Source organism: Mizuhopecten yessoensis, unplaced genomic scaffold (assembly GCF_002113885.1).
Source record: "Mizuhopecten yessoensis strain PY_sf001 unplaced genomic scaffold, ASM211388v2 scaffold10401, whole genome shotgun sequence".
In the NCBI taxonomy this organism is placed as follows: Eukaryota; Metazoa; Mollusca; class Bivalvia; order Pectinida; family Pectinidae; genus Mizuhopecten; species Mizuhopecten yessoensis.
Genome location: NW_018408528.1, coordinates 79691 through 97187, shown reverse-complemented (window position 1 = coordinate 97187; position 17497 = coordinate 79691). Strand labels below are relative to the sequence as shown.

At 37.2% G+C, this 17497-nt stretch overlaps 1 protein-coding gene across 1 annotated transcript in view; it reads left to right on the top strand.

Moving 5' to 3' along the window:
- Positions 1-1220: 1220 nt before the first annotated feature.
- The window catches only part of LOC110460445 (solute carrier family 26 member 10-like), a 31402-nt gene continuing 15125 nt past the window's right edge, over positions 1221-17497 (top strand). The window contains exons 1-2 of the mRNA XM_021513345.1: positions 1221-1307; positions 1441-1530. Of these exons, the coding sequence (XP_021369020.1) occupies positions 1509-1530 (22 nt within the window). The 5' untranslated portion in view covers positions 1221-1307; positions 1441-1508. The remainder of the gene's footprint in view (positions 1308-1440; positions 1531-17497) is intronic.

Below are 17497 nucleotides of genomic sequence, written 5' to 3'. Positions count from 1 at the left end.
ATTTTGTCGATCAGCCACGAGGAATTTGAAATAAATCGAAAGTATTATAGAATTGAAATAATGTATATATAAAAGAGGTGAACGACATTTTAATAACACACATGTAAAGCATTGCCAGGTTACAGGAGGATTAGCGAAAGAATCCACCTTTAGACAGCTGTTCAACGCAGCGCCCGCTTTACACTTACATTTGTACATTGTATGTTCACCAACAAACCTTAAAAGACTGTAGTTCAAATATGTAGCTGATAGTGGGAGAAAATTATTTCACAAATATTAAGTTGAATCTAGCTTACAACTTATTATTTCTACAATCACAAGTTTCCAGAAAAGAATATTTGTGGAACAAACCTAACATTTCTTTAAAGCTGACAGAGTATTAGGATCGCGACTCAGACAGCTGTTTCAGACAATATCATGCTGAACAGATATTACGCTGTGTGCGTTATTCAATATGACAACAATCTGCAAGGTTTTTTTGCAAAGAGAAAAAGAGAAACCTTCGACATAGGATATGAATTTCCTTTCTAGCGTTTTTACATGCCACGCCTGCATCAAATACATTTTTAAAATACTGAAATAGATCTCCTGAAGTGTAATCACAACAATATTTCGAACTCTAAATCGTCATAAAAGCCAAAATATGAACAAAGGAAATACTCTTAGAGAAGTACAAGGATAATTAGACCAGGTGTTTCGGGAGGGTTATATATCTATAGATTTCAATTATTCAAAATGATACCTTTAACTAAAGATTTGTATATATCTCGGAGGCACAGTATTTAGCAGGTTTATTTTTATTGGAACTGCAAGCATATAGAACTGTTGTTCATGAGCTGATTTCAATACTGATAGTTAAGCTCGTTATATTATCAAATAAAAAGAAAGGTGGCTGGATGATCTAATGAAATTAAGGTGGTTGAAGTTATCTCTACCAACACCTCAAAAGGTTTCAATTTAAAAAAAAAGTATCTCTAAAATATCTTTCGATAATTGCTCTATGCACCATGACCTCTGCCAGGGAATATCATAAGGGGCTGTTGTTTTATGGATCATAAACATATTCATAAATAACTAAAAAGAACTTTTGCCTTTGTATGCCGGTGTTTTTAGAACATTTGTGTTGACCTAATGAGATAAGAAGTAACCGGGGTTAGATACAGAAATACTCGCATGATAACAGTAAAAGCACATAACGCACTAATGTAGTATACATATAACCTGTAAGCACGCCTCCGCACCGCACATGTGACTGGGCTGGTACATGTGTGTCGAGTTGCAGATTTAATACCAAATAAGCAGGACAGGTTTGTGTGTTATGTATAACAGTGTGTCTAATAAAAAAGCAGGACTAGTCCATGTATTACGTCTGCCGTGCGTTTTTACCCAGACAAGCTGCTAGAGTCGGGTATAAAACCTTTCTTTATAATATCATTGCAGATATTGTCATCCAAGCAAGGTTCGCCAATCCAGGCCGGGGATAAACTGTGGGCAGACTCCAGGTGGTGATGGCCAATAAAACTAGTTCAGGTAGGTACACGATCGTGTTGTAATAGGTCAGTATTGCTGATGTAAACCTGTGTGCTGTTACAATGTACGTAGTACCTAAATCAAATAATAGACAAGTGGCTATTAATATGATATTATTTATATATATACACATGTAACCAGCTGTCTGTATTATTATATATAATAATGGTAGATGGAGTATCAACAGGGATTCATATCTAACTAATACCTATCTTATAATCATGTGTGTAAAGATATACTTTCATTTATCAAATATTATATATATGAAGACATAAACTTATATCTACACTGTTTACTAGAAAGTTTACTATATACATACACATGTAACCAGCTGTCTGTATTATTATATATAATAATGGTAGATGGAGTATCAACAGGGATTCATATCTAACTAATACCTATCTTATAATCATGTGTGTAAAGATATACTTATATTTATAAAATATTATAAATATGACATAATAAACAGTGTTACTTATCTACGCACATACACATGTTTATATATAGCTGTATGTAGTATGATCTCAGTCACTCTTTCATTCATAATGAAGGAATTTGAATAATAACATGAATATAGCTAATATTTCAAACACGTTCAAGTAAAATTACAAGATCTTACCTGTCTACATTTATTATTCCATCAGTTATCCCATACTGTGAAATTTGTATATATATATGTCTATGTTAATTGAATGTTTAGTACGTTTTTGTTTGTGTGTGTTGCCATATATATATATATATATATCCATACATGTAACTCTTATGCATGTTTATGTACATTTGTCTTTGATCCATGATGCATGGATGCAGCAACGAGAATAGGAACAACTACTTCCAAAAGGGACTCACATGGTACATTCTGTTATATCTAGCATACTACCTTGTAATTAAAATGAACCTACTAATCATATCTATGGATGTTCATCCCAACCCGGGTCCACTCTCTAATATAAATAATGATAAGTACCGATTTGCAAATATTTCATTGCTGAATATAAATATCTGCTCCCTTAGAAATAAACTTGTTATTGTAGAAAGTGAATGTTCCCGTTTTGATAAAATATGCCTCACTGACACTCACCTAAATGATAGTGTTTCTGATAGTGACCTATTATTAGAGAGCCACAAACTTTTCAGAAAAGACAGGGCAAATCAAAGAGGAGGTGGTGTTCTTATTTATATCAATAATAATATGTATGCCAAACGAAGATTTGACTTAGAAGGTGATACTCTTGAATTACTATGGCTTGAATTGAAATTAAATAGCAAAATTATCCTTATTGGATATCTATACCGACCACCAAACTCTTTGATACAGACCCTGGACCGTTTTTCTTTACCAAAAGTGCGTTGCGTTTGATGTGCGTTTTAAATTTAGCGTTGAATGTGCGTTGAATATGCGCTTTCTTGTTATTTAAGAAAACGATCGATGGCTATTTACAGGTTATTTTAAGAGTGCTGAAATGTTTTTATATAAAAAAATAGTTATATATGTATAACAAAGTTCGCAAATTAAATAGAAAATAAGTATACAAATAAAATAGATAAATACATGAAATAATTGGTGGAAGTTTATCAATGACTTATATCTATATTTGAATATTTGGGCTGCGTCGTGTGCTGATTGATGGATGCATGTCTATACACGTACCTTAATTGGCCAGTGAAATTATAAGTAGAAAATAATTGAGTAATTAGTTATTTGTATATTCTAGATATTTAATGTTCATACTTATATCATTCTGTTCATATGAATATATGAATCGAATTCAACTAAATCTACAAATACTTCTATCACTGCACGCATGGGCTGATGGTTTCGTAACGACACCAGGGTAGTCTGGATTGAAGAGAGGCTTATAATCAGTGCGTCTAAACGGCGAGTTTCATTTTATAAAATATTTGTAGTTTTATCTCTATGTGTGTATGCTTTTTCGCTACATCTATTGTGTATATTGTGGGTTTTGTTTACGTCCAGGTCTCAATAGGTAAAATATTAACGATGGCGAACATTTAGTATTAAGAATTGAAACAGGCCTCGTCTGTCTATATAAGATATTATTAGGTATTACAACCAAACAATCGTGATGTGTCAGGGCCCTGTGATGCGTGAATATTACAGTACAGACAAGACGTAAACCTAAGCGTGACGTGTATATAAGGGTTCTGACCGCATTAAAGCAAATGAAGTTAAGGTGACGTAGGAGGGATATAGAAAGTAAAGGTGAGGTAGGAAGGTATTGGTGGTATAGGAAGTAAAGGTGATGTAGGAGGGTAGGGTTGTATAGGAAGTAAGGGGATGTCGGAAGTATAGTTGATGTAGGAGGGTATAGGTGGTATAGGAAGTCAAGGTGATGTAGGAGGGTATATATAGTATATGAAGTAAACATGATGTAGGATGGTAAAGGTGGTATAGGAAGTATAGGTGATGTAGGAGGGCATAGGTGGTACAGGAAGTTAAGATTACGTAAGAAGGTATAGAAAGTGAAGGTGATGTAGGAGAGTTGGTGATTATAGGAAATAAAGGTGATGTAGGGGGTATAGGTAGTGTAACAGAGTATAGGTGATGTAGGAGGATATAGTTAATATAGCTGATGTAAGAGGGTATATATGGTATAGGAAGTATATGTAGTATAGGAAGTATAGGTGGTATAGGAAGCATAGATGACGTAGGAGGGTATAGGTGGTATATGCAGTATAGGTGGTATAGGAAGTATAGATGATGTAGGAGGGTATAGGTGGTATGGGAGGTATAGGTGGTATAGTAAGTATATATGACGTAGGAGGGTATTAGTGGTATATAAAGTAAAGTTGATGCATGAGGATATAGGTTGTAAATGAAGTTAAGGTGACGTAGGAGGGTATAAAAAATAAAGGTGAGGTAGGAGGGTATAGATGGTATAGGAAGTAAAGGTGATGTAGGAGGGTAAGGTTTGTATAGGAAATAAAGGTGATGTAGGAAGGTATATGTGGTATAGGAAGTAAAGGTGATGTCGGAAGTATAGTTGATGTAGGAGGCTTTAGGTGGTATAGGAAGTCAAGGTGATGTAGGAGGGTATATGTGGTACAGGAAGTTAAGGTTACGTAAGAAGTATAGAAAGTGAAGGTGCTGTAGGAGAGTTGGTGGTTATAGGAAGTAAAGGTGATGTAGGGGGTATAGGTGGTGTAACAGAGTATAGGTGATGTAGGAGGATATAGTTAATAAAGCTGATTCAGGAGGGTATATGTGGTATAGGAAGTATAGATGACGTAGGAGTGTATATTTGGTATAGGAAGTATAGATGACGTAGGAGGGTATAGATGGTATGGGAAGTATAAGTGGTATAGGAAGTATAGATGACGTAGGAGAGTATAGGTGGTATATGAAGTTAAGGTGACGTATGAAGGTATAGAAAGTAAAGGTGATGTAGGATGATATAGGTGGTGTAAGAGGGTATAGATGATGTATTAGGGTATAGGTGGTGTAAGAGGGTTTATATGATGTAGGAGGGTATTGGTGGTTATAGGAAGTATATGTGATGTAGGAGAGTATATGTGGTATAGGAAGTAAAGGTGATGTAGAAGGTTATGGTGGTATATGACGTTAAGGTGACGTAGGAATGTATAGAAAGTATAGGTGATGTAGGAGGGTATAGGTGGTATAGGAAGTAAATGTGATGTAGGAGAGTATAGGTGGTATATGAAGTAAAGATGATGTAGGATGGTAAAGGTGGTATAGGACGTTATAGGTGGTTTAGGAACTATAGATGACATAGGAGGGTTTAGGTGGTATATGAAGTATAGATGACGTAGGAGGGTATAGGTGGTGTAAAAGGGTATAGATGATGTAGTAGGGTATAGGTGGTATAGTAGGTAAAGGTTATGTAGGATGGTATAGGTTGTATAGGAAGTAAAGGGTATGTGATAGGCATAGGTGGTATTTGAAGTAAAGCCGATATCGGAAGTATAGTCGATGTAGGAGGGTATAGATGGTTTAGGAAGATATAGATTGTTTAGGAGGTAAAGATGATCTAGAAGAGTATAGGTGGTAAAGGACGTATAGGTGATGAAGGAGGGTATAGATGGAATAGAAAGTAAATATCATGTTGGAGGGCAAAGGGGTATAGGACGTATAGGTGATGTTGGAGGGTATAGGTGGTATATGACGTGTATAGGTGATGTAGGAGGGTATATGTGATATAGGAAGTAAAGGTGATAAAGGAGGGTATAGGTGGTATATGACGTATAGGTGATGAAGGAAGGTATAGGTGGTTTAGGAAGTACAGATGATGAAGAAGGGTATAGGTGGTATAGGACGTATAGTTACTGTAAGAGGGTATAGGTGATATAGGAAGTATAGATGCTATAGGATGGTACAGGTGGTAAAGGAAGTAATGGTACATTAATACAGCAATTGAGCTTTCTTTATGAATTGATATACTACAGCTTATACATTTCTAGAAGTATTATATATAATAACAATGTTTCAATCCGCTGAGGTATAGAAAAGAGATAGAGAATATCGAAGTATAATTCGAATTCGACATCGATAACTAGAGGAAAATATGAACCTGCGGAATATTAGAGACGTTTTTGGTGGTTTAACTTGACGTAACCTGACGTGATTCAGTCCAAATGTATCCACAAAATTCGAAATCTGGAATGGTGATCCCGTCCCTGATTAGCAGTTATGTGGTAAGTCCCGGAAAGGCTTAGAAACAAGTCATTGCATGCAGTCTTCCTATATAGCTTGTACTTATTTTGAAATATTTATATCTGCTATATCGTATTTCATAAAGGGATCGACGTGTCCAGTACACAAACCAACAGCTACGACGTTGACACGTGCCTCAGGTATGGAGGTGCTATTTTGTTATAGTATTCAAGCGGTTCCTGATTATTTTGCACGAATACTAGTTTACCATATAATACACAATAAAATACGTATTATTGTATCTCACAAGAAAATTACATAATGGGGAATATTGTCTGCGAATAGAAATCGAAATATAAAAGTTTATTTGTATCAAAACTGCAAATGTCTCATGATTTCGCCGTTGCTGTTTTACGTAAAGCGACACAGATTTAGTTACAAATATAGAGATGATTTAATTGTATTTTTTCAAACGCCTTTTATAAACTGTATTCGGGTTGAGCCACCCCAGCAGTGTTTCATTCCTCCAACCCTTTTTCACACACGTACATAGTACTCTCGTGTACATCGGGGATCTTAAACAATCGCTACAACTAACGGAGCGGTCAGTCCGGCTTTTTATCTAACATGGAGGACAATGTAAACACAGTTTTAATTGAATCTTGAAAAAATCGGAATGTAGGTTCCGTTCGTTAGACTTTGTCCATTCAAATTGACGTCGATGACGAATTTCATTTTGGATTAAAATGCCCCCATCAACGAGTCTAGAGGCAGAGACGGAAACAACGGTGGGGTTCAAAAGTTTCGGGTTGTCTATATTTCCTCACTAATATTGCAGACAACAGGAAATGTCAACTAGACTTAGTGTCCGGAGTGAGGTTTTACTGTATTGTTAATCATAGTGAAATAATTATAAGCATCACTATGTTTCCATTGTACAAGTTATGCTTCATATATTAAAAAACGATTAACATTGAAGAAACCTAAAAAAATAAATTGTACTTAAAATCTGTCCCGGGTGTTACGGCACGATTTCTCAACCCGACACGATTTCTTACCCAGGTGAGAAATCGTGCTAAAATAGCTTAGTTCGCAACACGATTTCTCACCTCTGCACGATTTCTCACCCGGGTGAGAAATCGTGTTAGGAGTAGGCATATTGCTCGTTGCCATGAGTACGAACACTGAAATTGATTTTGGGGGATTGTGGTATATTTAGACTTGTTTACTACTCCACAAACTCCAAACTTGTTCGAACTTCAATATTTAGCTCACCCGGTGCGAAGGAACATTGTGAGTTTATGCCATATCGCAACGTCCGTCGTCCGTCCGTCAACTTTTTCTTTAAATGCCACCTGTCCTGAACGACCCAGTAGATCCTTAGACCAAGGGACTCAATTTTGTATAAACGATGGGTGTGCCCCCTCCCCTTGGGGCAGATAGACTGGTACAAATAGGGGAAATAGAGGTAAAACCTGTAAAATCCTTCTTCTACCATAGTGATGAAGTAATTTCATCCCAATTCAGTCTGTAACTTCCTTTGGCCAAGGGCACTAAATTTTGCATAAACGGTGGGTGTGCCTCCCACCTGGTGGCAGAGGGACGGGCCCCATAGGGGAAATAGAGGTAAAACCTTTGAAATCCTTCGTCTACCACATAGATTTAGGGATTTCGTCCCAATTCAGTCTGGAGCATCCTTGGGCAAAAGGGGATCAATCTTGTTAAAATGGTGGGGTTGGACCCCCTGGACGGAGAGGGGCGGGGCCCAATAGAGGCAATGGAGGTAAAACCTTTAAAACCCTGCTTCTACCGTAGGGGTAATGGGGTTTTTTATCGTAATTTAGTCGGAGCATCCTTGGGCAAAAAGGTCTTGATCTTGTATAAACGGTGGGTGTGGCCCCTTTGGGTGCTGAGGGTGGGGCCCAAAAGGAAAACTGAGGTTGAAATCTTTAAAATCCTTCTCATGTACCATTTGAGGAATTTTATCCGAATTTGGCCTGAAATATCCTTGTGCAAAGGGGTCTTAATTTTGTATAAATGATAGGTGTGGCTCCTTTGGGTGAAGAGTTGCGGGGCTCAAAAAGGGAATTTGAGGTTTAATTCTTTAAAATACTTCTTCTTCTGTACCATTGGATGGATTGTTTGTAATAAGAATAATATCCCATGGTTGCTTAATTATCCAGGTGATGTTTTATTTTATCTTATCATCTTTGACTTACAATGGTATACAAAGATATGTAACATACACAGATTTAATGTATAAGCATGCATGGTTGTACAGAGGAATACAAGTATCATAGTAATAGAGGTGTACTGCAGTTACATACTGTATAATACATGTAGTCTCTAATGATATTCGATGCTAAGTTTGCGAACGGATCTAAATCATGGCCTATCACTTGCTAAGTCATTTCAGGCTATAACAATTTCTGCTCAGATTTATGGACCACAATATATGTTGTTTAATTGAATATTTTAATCGTGTTCTTGAAGATGGGAAAAAAGGCCAACATCCTCCGCAAAATGGCCGCTGCAGACTGGCTTCTGATAAGTCAAAATGTATGCATGGTCCAATGTCACTATGTAAAAGTGTGCAGTGTCACTACGAACACTACTGCGATCTGCGTTGATTTTTTTATTTGACAAAATGCCCGTGTTATGTCGGGTCCTGATTGGTCGACATTTAGATATTGACCGATGTTATAGATTTGGTATGTAGATGTATTATGTACGGTTGTCAACGGTAAGCCGGTTATCCGGTTACTCGGGCGAAAGACCGCGAACCGGTTACCAAAATCCTTAACCGAAAAGTCGGACATTCACCTACCCCTTTTGGGAGCCCCATGTTTCCCTGGCTTAGAACTATCTGCATTTGTATAGATGCGACCGAAATTGGATAGTTTTGTAATAAAACAGTGTTCAGAGATTACATGTTACTGTTAATTTTGTACTCTAATTTAAATACTGACAAAGGGATGTCGCAAACACCATAAAAAATCTGAAAACAATTTAAAAGGAAGCCAGAATACAAAGCTGTGATATATCAAATTTCAGATAGAACGCGCCTTTGCATGCGAGATGTAAAGGTAATATGAAGAGTACACACTTGAATGAGCAAGCTTGTCTTGAAACGTTTGTCAAGCAAATTTTGTTCTAAAGAATGATATTGAAATACACGAGTAAACGATCATGCTATTTAATATATACATGTATATTTGTGGTGTAAATACGTTTTAGATAGAACATTTTCCAAACATATAATGTATTTGTTGCTGTTTATTATTATCCCCCGCTTTCTCCGAAACGGGGGATATTAATATGGGTTCGTCCGTCCGTCCGTCCGTCCGTCTGTCATGCTTCGTTTCCGTGCAATAACTACAACATATGCATTAAGGGCTCGGCCAAGTTCGATGACCACTTTCAGCGGACCCCATTTGGCGGAGTTATGGCCCCTTGAATAATGAAAATAGTCATAATCTGCCTCGCTTCGTTTCCGTGGAATAACTACAACAAATGTTAACCGATTTTCTTCAAACTTGGTTCGATTTTGATGAAAATTGGTATACATGGATATAAGGGAACTGCGAATTCAACTGCATCGGTTTCGTTGCCATAGCTCACACACGGAGGCTTCTGATTGGTCGAAATTTAGATATTGTAAGATTTTGATGGAAATTTGTATATAGGGATATTAGGGGACTGCTTATTCAACCGCATACGTTTCGTTGCCATAGCAACCACACAAAGGCTTCTGACTGGTGGAAATTAAGATATTATTTGATTTTGATGAAAATTGGTACATAGAGGTATATAGGGACTGCGAATAAAACCGCTTAAGTTTCGTTACCATAGTAACCACACGGAGGCTTCTGATTGGTCGCAATTGAGATATTGTTTGATTTCGATGAAGATTGGTATATAGGGGTATTAGGGGAATGCAAATTCAATCGCATACGTTCCGGTGCCATAGCAACTACACAAAGGATTTTGATTGGTCGAAATTTAGAAATATAGTATGTACATTGTAGGTGTACTATGGCAATGCGATCCTTTTCTGATGCATCTTTGCGACTATGGGGGCAGTTTGGGGGACATCTGTAATGGTCCCCCATTACAATTAGTACGTGTTGCTGTAGATATTGTTAAGATGTTGCAACCAAATTCCTTATGCACATTTAACTCATGCTAAGTTTGCCAACCGATGTGATTTGTGCATATTTACGGATAATCAGTGAGGTATATTGCTTTTAAGTTTTAAGCTATACATTATGTCTCAACAGCACGATACTCACATGTTTAAACCTAACCTCAATAATGTTAACCTACAATATGTCCTGCAAGCGGGGGTTATAAATTCCACGAATTTGCTTGTTTGACTACCAAATTGTTCGAGAAACCGGTTATAAAAATGCATGTACCCTTCCAGAGCAATGATGTCACATCTGCTTTGTAGTGAGTTCGTGTTGTGTACAAATTCGTGTCCTTTGTTCCTTTGGCCAAAGAAAGGTGTCCTTTGTTAGATAGGACTTCCAAATTATTTTGTATACGGTGTATCTCGCGCAAATTGACTTTTGAAAACGTCTCTATGTTTAGGATATTTAATGGAATTAAAAGTATACGAATAATAGATAAATAGATAAATATGTGTTAATTCTCTAATAATAATAATAATAAATAATATACAACATTTATATAATTTATAAAATTACTCTAAAGCGCTTTACACCATATGGATACTAGTATTATATATAATTAGTTATAATTGTGGAACAAAAACAAAGGCTTATTATCACTTTTATACATTAAGCAAGCAGAAAATCATAGCAATGTGCATATAAATGAATAAACAAAGGGTGGTATTTACATAACGTCTTTGCAAAGAGTCAAAACATGAAGAGGTGAGTTTTGATGTCTATCTTGAATTTTGCCAGGGCACGAGATTTTGGGACACACAACAATGATTCTGACTCCGACCCTTTATCGTACAGGTAACCAGTGCAAGGAATATAGCACAGGTGTGATGTGCTCTCTCTTTCGAGTAACCAGCCGGGCTTCAGTGTTCTGGACCCTCTGCAGACGACTAGTTAGTTTGTCGGATATACCACAGAGCAGGGCGTTACCATAATCCAATCGACAGGTAACACGTGAATGCACCAACACACTGCATGCATCTGCAGTTATAAACTGTCGGATACAGTCGATGTTCCTGATCTGGTAGTAACAGGATTTGGCAATAGCGTTCAATCAAAGTATACCCCTAGGTTTTTAACAGATTGGACAGTCTTAATAGTTCTGGCACCGACCTTGAGCTGGAGAGCCATTGTTTGCTGAAACTTTGGGGAAAAGACGAATAGTTTCGTCTTTTCCGGATAAGGCTTTATAATGTTTGCGTTCATCCAGTTACTGATATCTGTCAAACAAGCTTTCAGGTTTTCTGTAATTGTATCCCAACTTTCCTGTGGTTTGATGACCATGTAAATGTGTGTGTCATCAGCAAAGCAATGATAGCGAAGGCTTTGGCGAGGACAAATCTCTCCGATCGGATTATAGTACAGGCAATATTTTCGTGGTCCTAACACCGACCCTTGAGAAACCCTGAAATCTAGTATTGTTTTCTTGTGAGGTGGTACATCTGATGGCAACACACTGTTGTCGTTAACTCAGATAAGACTATATCCAGCATAGTGCGGTATCAATCACTCCATAAGAGTACTCAAGACGTTTATAAAGTATGTCATGGTCGATGACGTCAAATGCAGCTGACAAATCCAGCATGACAAGCACCGCTCTGCACTTGTTATCCAATGCAGAAGCTATGTCATTACGTACACATAGGGGGTCGTCTCATTAGTGTCCCATGAGGTAGGCCGATTGCAGGTTGTCATGGAGACTGTTTGCATGGAGATGAACCTCTAAATGCCGGGACACAACCTTCTCCAAGATCTAAGATAGAAAAGGCAGATTTGATACTGGGCGATAGTTCTTCAATTCCTCCTTGTCCATTCCAGACTTCTTCAACAATGGTCTTACATGTACCTTCTTGAAACACCATGGAACCTTTGACTCAGCCATTGATTTGTTCATGATTGAGGTATTCAAGGTAAGCAGTGCTTCCCGACATTGATTTAATAGGTCTGTAGGCAGTGGATCAAGCTCACAGGACTTCGATTGCGAGGTCACAATGATATTGCGCAACTCGTCCTGGGTTGTTGGTGAGAGCTTTGTCTATGGTTCCCCATCAAATTTAATGTCAGCAATCATGACAGAGATATCATTGTCAGCAGTAGAGTTCACTTCCGACATATTTTTCCTGCTCGAGCTGATTTTATTCAGAAAGTAACACTGAACTTGTTCGACAAGTCTTTTTCAGAATGACAGCTTGGTAGGACAATTTCACCTTTCTGAACCATTAAGTTTTAATGAGTCTAAAAAGCTGTCTATGGTCCTTACCACATTCTTCAATTGTTTCGAAATAATAAGCCCTCTTTGACTGAATGAGAAGTGAACCAATTAGCCGACATTGTTCCCTATACATCTGTTAATTAACGGTTATTTTGGTCCTTCGCCACTGTTTCTCTGCTTTTCTACGGTTCTGTTTTCTACGCGGAGATTTTCATTAAACCAATTATATATTATTCGGGCACCGAGCGACAGATTAAGGACACTAGGTCAAAGGAATAAATTACTTACAGCGACCAGCTGTTGTTGGCTTGATGACATGCAGATTCTAGTACGATACTGATGATGTCGGAATCCGTGTTGAAGTATCGTAACGGATTAATTTAGGTAACCGGATTGCGTTTGAATGTGTTTAAAAAGGTGCGCGCACGTGCATTGTATGAGTCGGGCAACAGTTTTATTTTACATAGTCTAATTGAATCTGTGAAGATTGTTTTTTAAGACTTCTGTTGCGCATTTCAAAAGTAAGTGAATAAATTATAGATTTTTTATAAACTTTCGTGTGATAAGCAATTGGCGGCCTCGTTTCCAGATAAAGTAGTGGCAGTTTTTGATAAATCATTTTCATATTATAGCTCTAACGGGCTACCGGTTTGTCGCCTCACTGAATCTATGTGAACAAAATACTTATGGTATGATTAAAAAATAAGGTTCACTTTATCATAACAACGAGTATCGGATTTTGTTTGCACCTGCCTCGAAGTGTCTGTAATGCTATGCTGTGGTATCGTACGTCAGTAGTCTTATCAACTATTTCTATGTACCACCTGTGCCAAGTAGTCTTAATATTTGATCAGCAGATACCTTGAACGGTTGCAGCACACTTGACTTACTTTTAAGATAATTGAAATCTTACATGTTAAACGTTTCAAACAACATTATATAACAAAACAAAAACATATTCACTTGAGTTTAGAAAGCTGTTGACCTTCAACAAGGTGACAGACATTACGACAGGTATTACATAATATGATGTAAAATGCGTTTAACTTTCCGCAACACCTATCACAGTCTCATTAATTTTTTAACACTGGTGTGTTTATTTGTCTCTTCTCGGATCCTGTTGTGGTCTTTTTATTTAGTTTCAAGTTACTATATTTCATTGTTTATCAAATATTTTTACTCTCCTACATCTAAGTGTCTGTAATGCTATGCTGTGGTATCGTACGTCAGTAGTCTATCAACTATTTTTATGTCCCACCTGTGCCAAGTAGTCTTAATATTTGACCCGCAGATACCTTGAACGGTTGCAGCACACTTGACTTACTTTTAAGATAACTGTAATCTTACATGTTAAACGTTTCAAACAACATTATATAACAAAATAACTTGTATATTCTATAAACAACAGAAGTGCATTTATTTATATAGACAAAGCCTTGAAAATAGTCATAGCATAGAAACAAGTAGTCATAAAATGTAATTTTTATATGTTGTAGGGGTTTAGATCGACTTTCGGTAAAAAGCAATACATTATATAATAATATATGAATGAATAGATTGATAGATAAATCAACCAATAAATATAAGGCATGTTGTACATTGAACTACTACTCATTTGAAATCATGTCAGCTCATATATTACATGTACACTAAGGCAAGTTTTAGACACCACGGACAAACTCCATCCCTAATTGAGAGTTGGGGCGAGATATCGTGCCGGGTGAGAAAACGTGTCACCTATGCCCATATGTTTTGCACGATTTCTCTACCGGGTGAGAAATCGTGCTAGGGTGAGAAATCGTGTTGCGACCGGAGCACTTTTAGCACGATGTCTCTCCCGGGTGAGAAATCGTGTCGGGGTGAGAAATCGTGCCGTAACACCCGGGCGATACCGACGAAATTCTTCAATTTACATCTAGAGCCACATAAAAAAGTTCGTACCTTTGGCGTAAGGACCACAACTCAGAAGAGATTACTTCCAAAAACTCCCCCGGCCATCCCCTTTTAAAATCCTTTAACCAGAGACATATATACTATACTATACTTACTTAATTGATTGATTGATAGGTTTTACGTCCGCTTCGCTACCGAGTTACTATAATATAGCGTATGTACTGCGTATATCCTGGGTTTTTACGCCTCTGTTTGAACCGCCCGATGTTTATTTTTTAAAACAAAGTGTCTGATCAGAGACGTTTACGTTTCTGGTCTGACGTGCTGACAAAAAACGGTAACTGAATCTTAATAAGAGCCAGATTTTGATGGTTTTACGTCCGCTATTATACGTACGGCCTCACGACCTTTCAGTAGACGACCAAGCAGTACGTACATGCGTGGGTGTGCTCTGGCTTTACTGAAATGGGGATGCCCATGGGGCTAAACGTGAGGTACCGGTGAGAGGTAGTGCACCCCCGCTGAGCTAAGGTCAACCCTGATAGCGATCATGGTCATCGTAACTAACACACCGGTCTGCTCTGGTTTACATATCCAGGTAAATTAGCAAAAAGGGTTTGATATAAAGATGACTTCACACGTTCGGATTTACATTGAGATTTTGCTGAAATTATCATAAAATAGTTACAACTAGAAACATAAATTTATGATTTTTAAGTAGAATAAAATGTGCTTAGAGATATAAAAGAAGTTGAAAAATATGATTTTTTTTAGATAGATACAGTGTAAAGTTTGATTTGTTCTTTTGAAATTCGGAATGAATACTAAACTCATTCAACCTCTTGACACACGAAACAGTTGCTTATCTTATATCTGAAAGAAGTTACACATGGTCACCATACAAAAGGACGGTTTTATATACTGGACATGTTTGTGCCAATTATAAGATATAAATGATAAATTTTATTTCCTATCAAAATACCTCTTTGTTGCAGATTTAATTAAGGAATTTCTGAACAATATAACTATTATGTATGTTAGAAAATTATTTTAAAAGAAATGATGCCGTCATTCGTCAGATACTGAAGTCGGCGTTGATGGCATCGGTACCGCCCAACCCCTCCCCCACACACTTTTTAATGTTTACGGTAATAGTGATCTAAATCTCATTTGAATGAAATTAGCATCAAGCACATTCAGACATAATCATAGCGTTATTTCAAATTATAACACTAATCCAACCCCCTAATCCTTTGAAGTCATTTGTTATCTATGCCTCACAACCATACGTTTCCGACGCATAATGAAAAGGACATTAAGTGTTACTCATCTTCATTCTTCATTATTATATACACGAAGTTAAACCCCCTGTTGGTTGAGATACATCTAATTTATTCTTCATAAATTCTCAGATTTCGTTGGAGAAATTTAATCTAGATACGTCGACAAAGGACGTATCTGCGTCCACAGGGACCCGAGAGTATCAAAGTGTACCCTGAATAAAAATAGAAACTAATATATTATTATTCTGTATTATCCAAAAACAAAAATGTCGAAAACCGCATAAAAACCGGTCGTAATCGTAACTCGCGGTGAATGGGATCCTATCGGCTGTGACGTCACAAGTTCAACGCCTCTAGCAGTCATCATGGCAGGAATAGGCGAGTTAGAGAACAGCCATGGCCATACAGCGTCAGATCGCGGATTAATATTTTTTTTTGGTTTTGAGGAATCATATTGTGCTGAAGATAACATTATGTAGATGGTATTCAGCCATATAAAATTTGTCAGAACTTCCAGACAGTGAGTTTAATTGATATCAAACTGACGACTCTGAATAGGACGGACACTTCGGCCTTCCACGCAGGCGGCCGGGGTTCGATCCTCGTAGTCGTCGGACGCATGGAATATAAAAAAAGTGTTTTTCTCATGCCCACACAACTCCAACAACCCAGGTGTAGTATAACATTGTCTGGGTGGATGTTGCGGTATCTGTGCTGTAGCATTCAAGTGAGGTGTCACTTTAAATGATGCCGTTGGAAGCACGGTCCCACTACAAACAGAACACATCACATCTCCAGCATACATACATAGGGAGATATTAGCCAGGTGGCATAGGACTCGTAGTTAGCGCCTGATAAGGCAGCTCCTATGAATTCCTCAAAATTGAATTGATTAATGTAAATGCTAATTGTATTAATTGTATATATATGTACTGTAAAGCGCTTTAGAGTGGCTTATATGTTAGCTAGATAGAGCGCTATATCAAATGCTGTATATTATTATTAACACACACTGGAAGCATTGCNAGGCTGGAAAGTCAGTTTGCAATTATTTTCTTTACACAGAGGTATACACTTTATATTCTCTGCTCTACAGTCACATACTGTGGCACCGCTACGGTCCAAAAAACCCCGGAAATGTATCATTGAAAAATGTTTACAAAATAACTTCAACGTTGGTATATGCTGTTTTTGAATGTCAATAAAATGCATGGCATATTTTCAGTATTACCGTTTAATTACAAATTGACGTTATTGTGTCTTCCTTATGTTAAGTAAGAGACATATAAAGCCAGTAGTATATACTTCTCTGGTTAGGTCGACACTTCAATTAAAAAGCAAAATACCGACACACATTTATTTTTATACAATACAGTACTTCTGTATGCGATGCTAAATTATATGACGGACTTAGACAATCTAATTCCGTGATTATATTTATCTCAAAAATAGAATTGAATTTTAAGATTCAATTTTTTTCTCTTCATATACATGTAATAAATCCAAGTTATAATTTAACATCTTGGTTCAATATTGAAAATCGTCTCGATCCACTCCCTTAGCCTACTTAGGTGTGACATTTGTGTACATGTAAATAACACTAAACAACACCCATGTCCAGTGCTGACAGCAGGAGGCCCAAGACGCACCAATATACCTGTGTCCAGGTATGACATCCGCAGGTGGGCTAGGGGGTACCTAAAGCTAGTATATTTATATTGATTTATTTACATCATTTACGTCTCAAATCATTGCA